Source organism: Mirounga angustirostris, unplaced genomic scaffold, assembly GCF_029215605.1.
Source record: "Mirounga angustirostris isolate CCGP_5_RB_7025 unplaced genomic scaffold, mMirAng1.0.hap1 SCAF_5, whole genome shotgun sequence".
In the NCBI taxonomy this organism is placed as follows: Eukaryota; Metazoa; Chordata; class Mammalia; order Carnivora; family Phocidae; genus Mirounga; species Mirounga angustirostris.
In genome coordinates, this window is record NW_026991713.1 from 170,555,445 (window position 1) to 170,568,955 (window position 13,511).

General features: G+C 52.9%; 1 protein-coding gene across 1 annotated transcript; it reads right to left on the reverse strand.

Moving 5' to 3' along the window:
* Positions 1-487: 487 nt before the first annotated feature.
* On the reverse strand, positions 488-2,225 carry TMEM270 (transmembrane protein 270). The gene is made up of 3 exons (XM_045870860.1): positions 2,154-2,225; positions 871-1,266; positions 488-781 (listed from the first exon to the last, which is right to left on the reverse strand). The coding sequence occupies exons 1-3, from the start codon at positions 2,223-2,225 to the stop codon at positions 488-490; spliced, it is 762 nt and encodes a 253-aa protein (XP_045726816.1).
* Positions 2,226-13,511: the final 11,286 nt, after the last annotated feature.

The window sequence follows — 13,511 nt, forward strand, 5'->3', positions numbered from 1 at the left end:
GCTCAGGAGTCACTACTTCTCCAAGGAACTTTCTAAATTTCTGCAATGTGATGCCTTAGCACCCCCCAGAGGCCAGAGTCTCTAACGACTCATCTCCCTTAAAGCCCTGGGCACAGAGAGTCCTGGGAATCAGGGGCACAGACCTAGCGAAAGTTAAGTCTGTGCCCCAGTGCTGGCTCTTCCCCTGACTCACTCTGGGGACCTTGGGAATGTTCAACCTTCTGAGGCTCAATTTTCTCATCTGGAAAATGGAGCTAATCAAACCTGAAACCTATAATGCTATGAGATTTAAACAAAGTTATGTACATCAAGTGTCGGAGGGGGTTATCTGGCACAGATCCAGGGCCCACGGAATATGATTTCCTTCCCAGAGGCAGCCTTAGGGCACGCATGCGCGCACACACGCACACACGCACACCAGTAGGGAAGAGGGACACAGAGCGAGACCCCAGGCCACACCAGATCCAGAAAGGCAAATGGGACACACTTATTCTGCAGGGGTCCCGTGCTCCGGCAGGGCTGGCCCAGCCTTGGGGCCCAGGGGCTTGGGGAGCGGGGACGTGGACGAGGGTCCCGAGCCCTGCAGGGGCTCAACCTCCTGGGCCTGGGCCAGCTGGGCTGTGTGCTCAAAGGCAGCTTGCAGCAGGTGGGAGGCAAGGCAAGTGGTCCAGGTGATGAGATAGGCCAGGTGCCAGGTGAGCGCTGTTGTGGTCTCCACCCACCAGTACAGATGCCTCAGCAGGGCCCGGAGCTCCGGCACCACACGGTTGTCCAGCAGCGCCTGGAGGGGATGCGCCGATGGGCAGATGGCCGGGCCCAGGGCCCCCAGGCCTGCCCCCACGCAGCCCGGCCCGCGCCCGGCCCGCCCACCTTGCTGAGCAGCCCAGCCAGGCTGCAGCGACGGGCCCTCCGGCACAGCCTCCAGATCAGCAGCGACAACAGCAAGCCCGCCAGCATCAGGCTGTGCAGGCAGGACAGAAGCAGCTCCATGCCGGTGGCCGCAGACAGGCCCAAGGCCGGGGCCCAGCGCCGCACGCCCGCCCACACCAGCCGGGGCGCCCGCAGCCCCAGCCACACGGGGACGCCTAGCAGTCCCCATCCCGCCCGCAGCGCCCGGCCCAGGGGGCTGGCGGCCAGCCCGGGGGCTGGATGGGCCTGGCGGCCGCGGGACCCACAAGCCTCCTGAGCCAGCCCCGACAGCCAGTGGTTGAAGAGGAGAATCTTGAGGAGCAGCAGATTGTAGAGGTGGACCCGGTTCTGGACCAGCTGCAGGAGGGAGGGAGAGCCAACCCGTTGTCACTCACGTGGGGGAGGAGCCCCACCTGCCACCGCGGGCCAGGCCTCCTTCTCTCCAGGCCTCAACTGCCCCAACAAGAATGATCTTTATCTGCCCACCTCTAAGGACTCCTTTCTCAGGAGGGGGCTTTAGAAAGTATTTCGTATTATCCTTGGTTTTCTTTCCTTTGGATTGAAGTGAGTATTTATAATACTCTAGACAGAAGGAAGTAGGTTTATTATTATTATTATAGAAGGAGTGACCATCCATCCCCCTCAGCCCTCTGATCCTGCAGGATTTGAACCCCGGGCAGGTTTTGTCTCCCAAACACCTGGGCTCTCCTGCCCACCCGTTGCCTATTGGTGTCATGAGGGCACCTGGGGGCAAAGGGCAGTGCCGTTAGGGGTAGAGAGATGGGAGGCATGGGGGCAGTGACCGAGGGACTGAGGGACCTACGGAGAGAGAGGGACCCAAGAAGATCTCCGGGCTTCTGTCCTGGGTGACAGGGTGGATATGATGTCTCCCATCCACGGGGAGAAAAGAGTGAGCTTGAGTGGGGAAAGAGTCTGTAAACGGGTAAACTCCACCTGAGTCCTGGGGCTGAACAGCCCCTCTTCAGAGCTCAAAAGCCCCCTATCTGGATCCCATGCCCCCTTGTCCAGAGGACCACCTGGAGCGCTAGGGGGCGGTGTGGGATACAGCCACCTGGGGTTGGCTGTGCACCCCACCAGGGCCACCGTGGCTTGGGGGTGGGGCTTCTGAGGCAGGCAGTCACCTAGTGCCATGGGTTGGGACAGGTCCATGCGGTCCAACAGCTCCGAGGTGGCTGTGAAGGGCTGGGAGGACCCCACCCCAGTGCCCCCTGCACCCCACTCACCAGCACTGAGAGCTTCACCACCAGCAGCAGAATCCCCAAGAGGCTGGATCTGACCAGAGGGACGGCCTCCATGTCTGGCCCTTCTCCTCTTCCTCCAGCTGGGAGAGGGAGGGTGACCTCACAGATACTGCGGGTGGGGGCCAAGTTACCATGGGGACCCAGTTGCCGCAAGAGACCCCCTCTTACCTGCCTCCCGCCCCTGCCCTACACAAAAACTAGGGTATTTGTCTTCTCCGTCCTGTCCCCTTCCTGGTTGGAGACTGCCCCAGACTCCACATCTGGCCTGCCCACAGGGACGCCGAAGAAGGTCCTCAGATGGACAGCCGTGGGGCCTGCGTGATTCCCGGCAATCTGTCGGGCCCTTCCCCAAACCGTGGCTGAGGGTGGCTGGGTGCTACACCTGCCCACATCTGTGAAAATCCCAAAGTATCAAAGGCCCAGGAAATAGAAATCTTAACCCCCAGGGCCACGGGTGACACAGTATTTGGAAACAGATGGGAGCCTCAGCTGCCCAACCTGCAGGCTCCCCGCCAAAACACACACACCCCACCCCCAGTCACAAAGCAGAGAAATGAAGTTGTGACTTTTCCTCTCAGATCTTAATGATGCCTGAGAGCCGTGAGAGGAGAGCAGGGGAGAAAAAGTGCGCTGACCCAAAGGCCCCAGAGAGTTCTGGAGAGAGGCAAGGACTGAAGGAAAGGGGACAATTTGCTGAGCTAGCCCACTCCAGGAGGCCATCGGCCACCTGGAGCATCTCACGAAGCTTGCCGGACGCTGGGATTAGGGTCAGAGGCTTAGAATTTTCTGGGAGAATCCAGAACCTTGATCACAGGATTTCTCACTTTGCTCTCCCGTCTGGGTCCGGGTAGGGGGCCCCAGGAGGCTGCAGGAGGGGGCCATCACGCCTTTTAGAAAGTTTTAAAAGCACGCCCTCTGCAGGACAGGCTCCTGTAGTGCAGGGCCGGGTGACTGGAGGGCCCCCCGGTGCACATCAGAAAGGGCGGGTGCCACCCCAGCCCTGGCACACAGCGTGATTTCAGTCCTCACTTGCCACCTCGGCTGGGCACCCTTGTGCAGGATACAACCTGCCCAACTGGACATGGGAACCTGCCATAATGAGTCCCTGGAATGTCAAGGATGACCTCTGCCCAGGGCAGTCCTGTTCACCCATTCGTTTCCTCTCCTGGGGCAACAGCTGGGTTCTGGGGGGTGAAGTGTGCAAAGTCCCTCCACTCAGTCCTCTGCCTTGCCCCTCCCCCACCCGCCCTGTGTGCCTGCAACATTACGGCACTAAGGGGTCACCTTGAGCTAAGTTTTGAAGGGGGGCCATGGGGGCCGTGGAATATTCTCTTACACAGTGAGAGCCATGCAAGAGCTGAGGCAGCAAGGAGATTGCTGTGGGCTCTAGGACAGTCCCTCCCACTCGTGAGGAGGTGAGACTAGCGAGAAGGGGTCTGGGGCAGGGGCTGGGGGGCGGCATCAGCTAGGAATCCATAACATATACAGGGAAAGGTTCAAGATGGTACCCTACTTGCAGGCCAACCAGCCAGCCTGCCCAAGTTCCTTGGCTGCTGGCAGAAGCACGAGGTTCCTGGGTCAGAGAGGAAGGACCATCTACTGCTCACAGCACTAGCTGCTAAGGGTTTAGCATTGGTTCCTTGAGTCCCAAATCCCACAGAGTGACATGGACGGGGCCATAGGACACCCGTCCGCCCAGTGGGTATATTACGAGAGAGTAAGCCTGGGCTCACAGAACCCGAATCTTTTGTAATGGGCGGTAAGCAAGGCTGCCTTTTGCTCCTGAGTGAGACATTATCTTTATCAAGCTGGAGCATGCCCGCGTTTTGCCCCAGATGGAGACACCATATATGCCCAGGTTGTCTGATACGCAGATGTCCTGAAAAGATAACCCAGATCAAAGATCAGTGTGCGGAACCGTGAGAGACCTGTGCGCACTTGTTCCCAACAGAGGGTTGAAGAAAGAGAGGTAAAGCAAGGCAGGGGTCAGCCGTCCCCCTCAGAAAGCTTGGATGAAGGGCGGATGGCGGTGCTGCCCACCAAGGTGGGGGTGGGGAGGAGGCGTGGGTTTGGGGAAGGGCCTCCCAGATTGCTGGGAATCACACAGTAGGGCCAGAAAGTAGGATTTGCAATTTGTTTTCCTTCCTCCCTCTCCTCCCCCACTATCACCCAGCACCGCGCCATACCGAGAATTCTACTGTCACTAAGGCTGAGTCGATGGTCTTCAACCTCACACTGACCAAACCCCCTGGACCCTGTGGTCCGGGCAGGACGGCCAGGGCAGCCCCTCGGGGCATCTCTCAAGACCAAGCTGGCATCAGGCTCCCTGCTCAGCAGGGAGTCTGCTTCTCCCTCTGACCCTCCTCCCTCTCATGCTCTCTGTCTCTCATTGTCTCCCTCGCAAATAAATAAAATCTTAAAAAAAAAAATTAAAAAAAAAAGAAAAAGACCAAGCTGGGTCTCCATCCCACCTCCGTCAGCTGTCCCCCCACCCCCTCCAGAGCTTGGTCCCCAAGCGAGATTTCAGCAAGGCCTCTCTGCGGCTCTGTGCTTGCTCAGACCATAGGAGGCAAGGGACACAGAGGGGCCCACAAGCCTGGAAATCCAATGACAGAGGCCAGGAGCTCCCCCACACCTAGCCCCAGCCATGCAGTACCATTGGCCGGAAACCCCTGAGTCCCCCCACCCCCACCTTCCTTCCTCACCTTCCTGCCAAGCCTCCTGCCAAGAACGTGGGTTCTTAGGCCGGGAGCCCTCCATCTCCTTCTCCTTCCTGCTCAACACCTAGGTTCAAAGCCATCCGTGCACTATGGCGCTATAACGACTTCCCCTCCCTGGCCCTGTCCGCACCTTGCAGGGTAACGGGGAGGACCAGGTGGGTTAACCCAGTTACCAGTGGCCGCCGCCTTGCCCGACGCCAGAGGGCGCCATTCCTCCCCCGTGCCCCGCTGCTCAAAGACTCCCTTCCCCAGCCCAGGACTTAGGGCTACAGGAGGGCAGGCAGCCCACCTTGGACTTGCTCCCAGTCCTGGGGCCCGAGGGCTCTCAGGTGCGCTCCCCTGCGGGTGCAGGACGGCAGTGCGGCCGCGCGGGGGCAGCACACACCGGCGGTGCGGAGCCCGGCGCACCTGCGCGCGATGCTCCACTGGGTGGAAAGTTTTCCATGGCTATTTTGTCCCCAGTCAGTCTGGGAGGCTGGTTTCCCTGTGACAACAACCGTGCGTCATCCCGAGGAGCTCGCCCGGTGCGTGTCTCGTCATGCCTGGGTTACTGGAGGCGAAACCACGGGAAATGATCTGGATAAATATTCTCCTTTCTTTCATGTTCCAGGGTTAAAATCTCACTCTATTTCAAATCTTCATTTCCGCCCCCCCCCAAGAAGTACACAAAAGTGATAAATATGCTTTCATAGTTACTGGAATTTGTATATTTGGCTGTCTAAAAATGGCTTTATCGAAGCCACTTAAATACAAAAATAATAATTAAGAACTGATGAATGAGAGGAACCTGGACTCTGAACTGACCTCTGACGTTTACTCACAGGTCTGTGCTTCCGCCCCAAGTCCCTTCTTCTGTAAAACTGGGATATACTTTGTAGAACCTAGCAGGTGAGGTTATGGGGAGGAGTCAATGAAACAGGGTCTGGGAAGTGCTTTGAGCAACACCTGGCCCGGCACCAATGCTTGGTGGCTGGTGGGTCAACAAAGTCAGCACCTGTGGATTGGAAAGTTAACTCAAGAATTTTTCAAAACAAAATAAGCTACAAGTTAGGCAAAATTGCTTTAAAACATGCGCAAATTTGTAAAAAGAAATGACCTCCACGGTGCGTGAATTGAGTTGATTCATAAGCCAACATATGGAAATATTCATCTCAACCAAACCACTTTCAGGGGACTCACTTGGAGGCCAAGACTACATTTCTGAAATTCCAGAACATAGCCAAATAATATAAAGAAGGGTCAATGATACCTTTTAAAATTAATTCAATAAAATTTTGAACACAAAAATGAGTAAAAATGCCTTAAAAATATTGAAAAGGATATAAAGTGGCCAGACCATCCCATTGTTCAAAAACATTATTCATTCCCCAAATAAAAGGTCTGATAAATGGACAAAAATGCATAAATGCCAGCAACTGATTGCAGAGTCACACCTGTGCAGTGCAAAAATCAACAAATGAACAAACAGCAATGGGAAGCACAATTTTCACTAATTTGTTTCTTGATCAATTTGTTCAGGATCAATATGGTTAGTGTACTTGATTTCTGCCAGCTCACTTAGACCTCTCTCTCACAAATTCTCCCACCCACCACCCATCCATCCTCAACCACTCCCCCTCTCCCTGCTTGCTCTTTTCTCTTCTTGTGTCCTAAAGGCTTCTTGTGTCCTAAACAAAATGTTCCTCCATCCATTGAAGGACATTTAGGTTGTTTCCATATCTTGACTATTGTGAATTTTGGTGCAGTGAACATGGGAGTAGATAGCTCTTCACAATTCTGATTTCAAGTTCTTCGGATATATACCCAGAAGTGGGATTGCTAGATTCTAAGGTAGTTCTATTTTTAATTTTTTGAGGGCCTCCGTACGTTTTCCATAGTAGCTGTATTAATTTACATTCCAACATGTGAGAGATAGGTAGATAGGTAATAGATAGATTGATAGATAGGTAGATACATACATACATACATACACACATTGGTATATTATTTGGCCTTGAAGAAGGAAAATTCCTGACAACATGGATGGAGCTGCAGGACATTATGCTACGTGAAATAAGCAAGACACGGAAAGAGAAATACTGCATGATCTAACCAACACGTGGAATCTAATAAAGCCGAACTCAGAAACCGAAAGAATGGTGGTTGTCAGCCAGAGGCTGGGGTTGGGAGAAATGGGTTGGTCATAGGGTACAAAGTTTCGGTTATAAAGATGAATAAGTTCTAGAGATCACAGCATAGTGAGCACAGCTAACAATACTGTATGGTTTACTTGAAATTTACTAAGGAGATAGATCTTCAATCTTCTCAACATACACACACACACACACACACACAAATGGTAACTATGTAGAGGTGATAGATACCCTAATTAGCTGGATTGTGGTGTCCATTTCACAACGTATATGTATATTCAAAACATCAAGTTGTATGCCTTAAATATACACGATTTTTACTAAAAGGAAAATGTCCCTCCCCTCACCTGACCTTTTAAGCCATGTTTTTGAAATAAATGCTGCAGACATCTTATTGCCACCACCAGCCACTGGCCATCTAGCTTCTGCCCCCACATCCCCACTGCCACTGTCCTGGGCCAAGTGACCGATAAACTCTTTGTTGCTGAATCTGGTACAGAGACACCATGAGCAAAGCCGAAAGGTAGCATCAGCCTAGGAGAAATGTTTGCAACTCTTGAAACAGTCCAAAAATCAGTATCTAGAATATACAGAACATCTAAGGAACTCCTACAAACATAAAGATAAGTAAGATCAAATCAGGCGACTCAATAGAACACATAGGCAAAGACAACTCACAGCAGAGGAAACCCAAAGAGCCAACAAACTTATGAAAAGCTGTGCACCTTCATTAGTAATCGAGGGAAATGCAAATTAAAACCACAATGAGATACTCTCTCATACTCATTTGCAAAACCAAAAAAGTCTCACAAAATGTGTCAGTGAGTCGGTGGGGGCAACCAGAGCATCCAACATGACGTGTGCCCCCACCTGGCAATTCCATGTTGGGTTCTCAGACTCTGAGAGCCATCCATGGTAAGAAAGGTGTTATTCTCAGCTGCCCGTTGCCTACATATGTGAAACCGAAACAAGTTCACAAGACAATAATTGCCCTTACTATGTGCAATGTGCACTTTCTAGTCATTCGATTTTACAATGAACTGAATTGTTTTCGTTACTCCCTACCAGAATGCAAACCCCATTTTGTAAAGTACTCCTTCCAGAAGTATTCATTTGTGAACAAAGAAACATGTGCAAGGTTATTTGTGGCAGCATCATTTTCCATCAGTAGGGAAATGAATAAATGAATTGGGTGTATCTGTTTGAGGGATGACTAAGCAGTGGTTACCATGAATGTGCTCTGTAAACAGCAATGTGGAAAGATCTCAAAAACATAGTAAAGGGGGGGGGGAGTTGAGTGAAAGGGGAATTTACAGAGTAATAGCTATAAAATGATAGTGTTCATATACATTTTCTCAAACCCAGTAAGCATTATTATACGTTCCAGACACATGTAGTAAAAATATAAAAACAAGACCTAAAAGGTCCTGCCTGTTCAGGGTGGTAGCTGGGTCCCTGGGGCAGCAGATGGAGGAGGGAGGAATTCAGAAGGAGTCTCAGCTTCCTCTATAATCTTGTCTTTTTCTACATTCACATATTCTGGAGCAATAATGACAAGATGCTAACATTTGTTCATTCTGGGTAGTGGGTACCTGATGGTTGAGAACAAATCATTTAAGTGGAGATCTGAAGGAAGAGTGATCCAGACCAAAAACAGCAGCGCAAACGTCTTGGGGTAACCATGGCATGTTCCAGGAACAGCAGAGGCTAGGATGGTGGAGTGAGGAGAGAGGTTAGGGATGAAGGTGGTAAGAATTTGGATTTTAGGTTTTAAGCAGGAGAGTAAGCTCATCAAATTTATACTGTAGGGGTGCCTGGGTGGCTCAGTCAGTTAAGGATCCGCCTTTGGCTCAAGGGTCATGGGATCAAGCCTCATGTCAGGCTCCCCGCTCAGCATTCCTGCTTCTCCCTCTGCCCCTCCTCCTGCTTATGTTCTCTCTCTCAAATAAATAAATAAATAAAATCTTTAAAAACAATGTATACTGTAAAAACATTCTGGTTGGGCATATTTTGTTAACTGATCAACAAAAACATGGGGTCTATAGTGCTAATCTCTTGTGTGTTTGAAATTTTCCATTTTAAAAACAAAAGTCTATACTACCTCTGGCTACTCTGAGGAAAATGGACTGCGGGTGGGGGCAGAAGGGAGGCAGGGAGGCCAGGGAGGAGGCTGGAGCAGGGGTCTGGGTGAGAGGGGAGGGTAGACAGGACCAGAGTGGCAGGGGCAGAGGGGAGAGGCCATGGGCATGTGGGATGAGAGAAAAATGGCTTGGACTTAGCCCCTGGGTGCACCGTGGTTCTGGAGGACAAGGAGGAGGAGGACAAGGAGGGGCAGGTTTGGGAGTGGGGACAAGGAAAACTGGGTTTGGGAGCGATGCCAGGGAAAGGCTCGTGGCCTCCACGGGGAGGTATCGGGTGCACAAGTCCAGAGTTCAGGGGAGAGTCAGGGCTTGGAGTCACCTCTTTGGGGATCGCTGGCATAGACACAGGACAAGATGAGATCATATAGGAAGTGGGTGTAGTTAGAGACCAAGAACGGGCCCAGGACTTGGGGGTGGGGGGCGCTCTCCGACTTGAGGAGGAAGAGGGGAGAGAAGAAGAGGCAGCAAAGGAGACAGGAAACCAGAAGGAAGGGAAGTCTCTCGTCCCCAATCACCCTGCAACCTGTCAATCCCATGGCAGCCCCTCCCTGGCAGCCCCCCACCCCCCACCCCACGCTGCTCGGGACTCCAGCTCTGGCCCGGATCATTACAACAGGCTGGGGTCCACTCCCCACACTGCCTTCTGGGCGTCTCTGTGAAATGCAGATCTGAAGCTATAATTCCCCCTGTCCCCTGCAGGGTTAGAAAGCCTGTCCCGGCCTGGTGACTGTGGCCCTTGGGGACACTCCCACCCATCAGACACAGAGGCAGGTGGAAATGCACGTGTTTGCACATACCGAGGAGCGGGGGGTGGGGGAGGGCTGCACCTTGCACCAGCAGTCATCACCCCCTCCTTCCCTGCTTCCCACAGGCAGGGTTCACTTCCCACGCCCAAGCCTGGAAGTGCCAGACCTCCCTTTCCCAGCCTCTGGGCTCCTGGGAAAATGTCCTCCAGCCAAAGAAAGAGAGAGACAAGGAGACAAGGCCCAGCCTGCCTCGGGGTTTCTATGTGAGGACACACGAATGTCTGAGGTGCTGCCACCATCCTGTGGCCAGAAGGAACCCTCAGAGCAAACACACAGTGACGGACAGGAGACTGGAGCCTGGGTCCTTGGTGAAATCAGTGAGCCACGGGGCGCCTGACTCTCGGTTTTGGCTCAGGTCACGATCTCAGGGTCATGAGATCGAGCCCCACGTCGGGCTCCTCGCTCAGCGGGGAGTCTGCTTGAGATTCTCTCTCCCTCTGCCCCTCCGCCTGCTTATGCTCTCCCTTTCTCTCAAATAAATAAATAAATCTTTGAAAAATCAGTGGGCCACGGGGCCAGCCTTGGTACACGGACCAGTGGACTTCTGCTAAGACTAAACAGCGAACCCCTGCTATTTAAACCCCTTTGGGGTGGGTTCCCGGCACTTGCATCCAGAAGCATCCCAACTGACCCCCACATCCTCACGCATGCGCACGTCCCACCCTCACACGCCTGGCCCCCAAAAGTTGTGCCTTCCCCCTCAGAACTCTTGCCCATTGGCATCACTATGTCTTGCCTGTGGGCCCTCTTGGCCTAACATGGCCTCACCTTTGTCCACTTGACCCTTTCCCGCCACTCACTCTGGCCAGAGGGTGACTCACCTGACCTCAGCCACCTGCAGCCCTTGGCCTCTGGCTTGTACATTGGAGAGGCCACACAATAGTTTTGAAACATAAACTGCTCTTTTTCACCCCCAAAACCATTTTGGGGGGGCGGACTGGATGGTGTCCACTGCTCCAGGGAAAGGTCATTGTCAGAAAAAAAACAAAAACAAAAACAGGAAAGGCTTTGGGATTCCAAAGTTTAGGACTTAATGGGGCTGATAACGGGACACAGAAACCTTTGAGGTGTCAGAGAAACACCTCCTGCCCTGAGACTAGGACGGTTTCCTGGGGCTCTGGAGGGGAAGGAATGGAGTGGGCTCTGGGCAGAGAAGTCAGTGGGGCCTGGGGTCCATGGGAATAGCAGAGCGGCATCCTGAGACCACCAGCTCCCACCAGGAACCCCCGTGGCCAGTCTTGTTCTCTACCAGGGCCTAGAAAGCATTGCTGTAGGAGCCCTGTTGGTGCCCACAAACCAGGAAGCCCCCCATCAGTGAGTGGGGCACCACTGAGCAGAGGCACTGAGAGACTATGGGGACAGATAGGCAGTCCCTCTGGGGCCTCCCCAGGTTCCCTCTGATGATCCAACAAGACTGCCTTTGGGGCTATCCACTTTACTTAAAGGGTCATTCCTCATGACGACATCTTTCAACACCACAGCGCCCACCTACCCCCACCCCAGACAAAGGAGTGGTCCTGGACACTTGGGGGTGGGGGGTGGCTTAGAAGGAAAAGCCTGCACACACTGGGGCGCCTGGGTGGCTCAGTCGTTAAGCGTCTGCCTTCGGCTCAGGTCATGATCCCAGGGTCCTGGGATCGAGTCCCGCATCGGGTTCCCTGCTCAGCGGGAAGCCTGCTTCTCCCTCTCCCACTCCCCCTGCTTGTGTTCCTGTTCTCGCTGTCTCTCTCTGTCATATAAATAAATAAAATCTTTAAAAAAAGCCTGCACACAGATACTGAGGAGATAGTGAGCAGAGCCTGAACAGGAGAAGACACCCATCTCCCTTGCCCCACTAGGCCAGGGTAGAGTGGGGGCTGTTTCTGACTCATCTCTGTGACTCCAATGCCCTGCCCAGGGCCTGATAAACAGAAAGTACACAATAAATATTTATTGGCCTAAATGGGACATGAGGCTGTAGAGATGGGCCCCCACTGTCAGCTGACTGAGCCAGTCTTCATCACCAACCTCCCCCCCACCCCCCGCCCCTGATTCACCTGCTAGTGACCGCTCATCTGGCCAATAGGATGAAGTAGAATTCACGGGCCTGGGCTTCCAATAAAGCTTTTGTGATGATGAATAGTCTGAGCTGGCCTAGGTTTTTACCCTTTCCCCTGCATCCTGTCCTGTCTGGAGGTGTAGCAGCCATGAAGAGGTGACAGTCATGAGCACAAAGGCCTCCATGCAAAAGGTGGCAGAGAAGGAAGATGACAAGAGCGTGGGTCCCTGATGGCACAGCTGAGCCTCTGACCAGACTGCCCAGTCTCAGCTTCCTTGATGAGCCCTGCCAATCTCTCTGTCTTTAAGCTGTAGCTGTTATGTGTGTTCAGTTATTTGCAGCTGAACACAACAGATTCACAACATGTTCACTGTACGCCTTTGGACCAAAACAGATCTGGGTTTGGACCTTGGCAGGTGACAGCTGAAATCTGGGTTTGCTCCACTCCCCCAAAACTGCTCTTGCCAACGTCATTGTATTAATTAAGGGAAATGATGAGTTATTGTAACAGGCAGTCCTGAAATCTCAGTGGCTCAACACGATGAAGTTGATTTCTTGCTCCTGTTACAGTCCAATGCAGGTTGGTGGGGAGGGCACGGCCACACACAATTGTTTAGGGTCCCAGACGCTGTCATCTTAGCAGCCCCATTCTCCTCTGGGTGTTCGGAGCCCCTCCATAGAGGATTGGAAAGGGGGTGTTTATGGTCCAGGTCTGGAAATAAAGCACTTCACCACCATCCACCTTCTATTGGCCAGAGTTCAGCCACATGGCCACACACACAGATGAGGGAGGCTGGGGCACGACGTCTAACTCAGAAAGAGGAAGTAAATTTGGCCTCTGGTGGACACTATCAGGGTCTACCTTGGCCCCCAAAGACCTCCACATCCCTACAGACGGTGCTCACTTCTGAAGCCTCATTTTAAACCACCTCAGTGTTGGCCATCCCTCATCTTTTTGAAACACTCTGTTCTTGGCATCCTTCCTGACTTCTCTGGGTTCTCTCTAGCTCTCCTAGACACTCCTCTTCCTCCCTGAAGCGTTGGGAGTCCTCAAGCTGGGTCCTGAGCCTGTCCTCCTCTCTTTCTCTTCTCTCCCCACAACATCTCACCTTTACCAGCTGCCTCAATCACCCCTGGTTATACTCATGACCCTGAATCTGTCTCCAGCCTGACCTCTCCTGAGCTCAAGACTTCCATCAAACAGTGTCCTGGATGTCTTCACATATACACTTCAAACTCAACACCCTCAAACGGTGAATATCCTCTTTGCCCCAAACCTGTTCCTCCTCCCCGGCTTCCCTTGTTGAGAATGGCACCATCATCAACCCAAAGGCTCAACTCCCAACTGCTTGCTTCCCCTCCCCATGCCACACACTCTCAATCACCAAAGCCCTGCTGCCCAGGCTTCTACCGCTGAAACATCTCTGAACTTCATCCACATCTCTCCACAGCCATGACTGCTACCCAGGCTCATGTTACCAATACCTCCTTCCTGGACAACTG

Excerpts from the sequence above, each read along its gene's own strand:
- TMEM270 (XM_045870860.1), bottom strand. The coding sequence starts at position 2,225 with ATGGAGGCCGTCCCTCTGGTCAGATCCAGCCTCTTGGGGATTCTGCTG. Across the intron at positions 1,267-2,153 it reads TGGTGAAGCTCTCAGTGCTG|CTGGTCCAGAACCGGGTCCA; the intron begins GTGAGTGGGGTG and ends TCCCTCCTGCAG. Across the intron at positions 782-870 it reads TGGCTGGGCTGCTCAGCAAG|GCGCTGCTGGACAACCGTGT; the intron begins GTGGGCGGGCCG and ends CATCCCCTCCAG.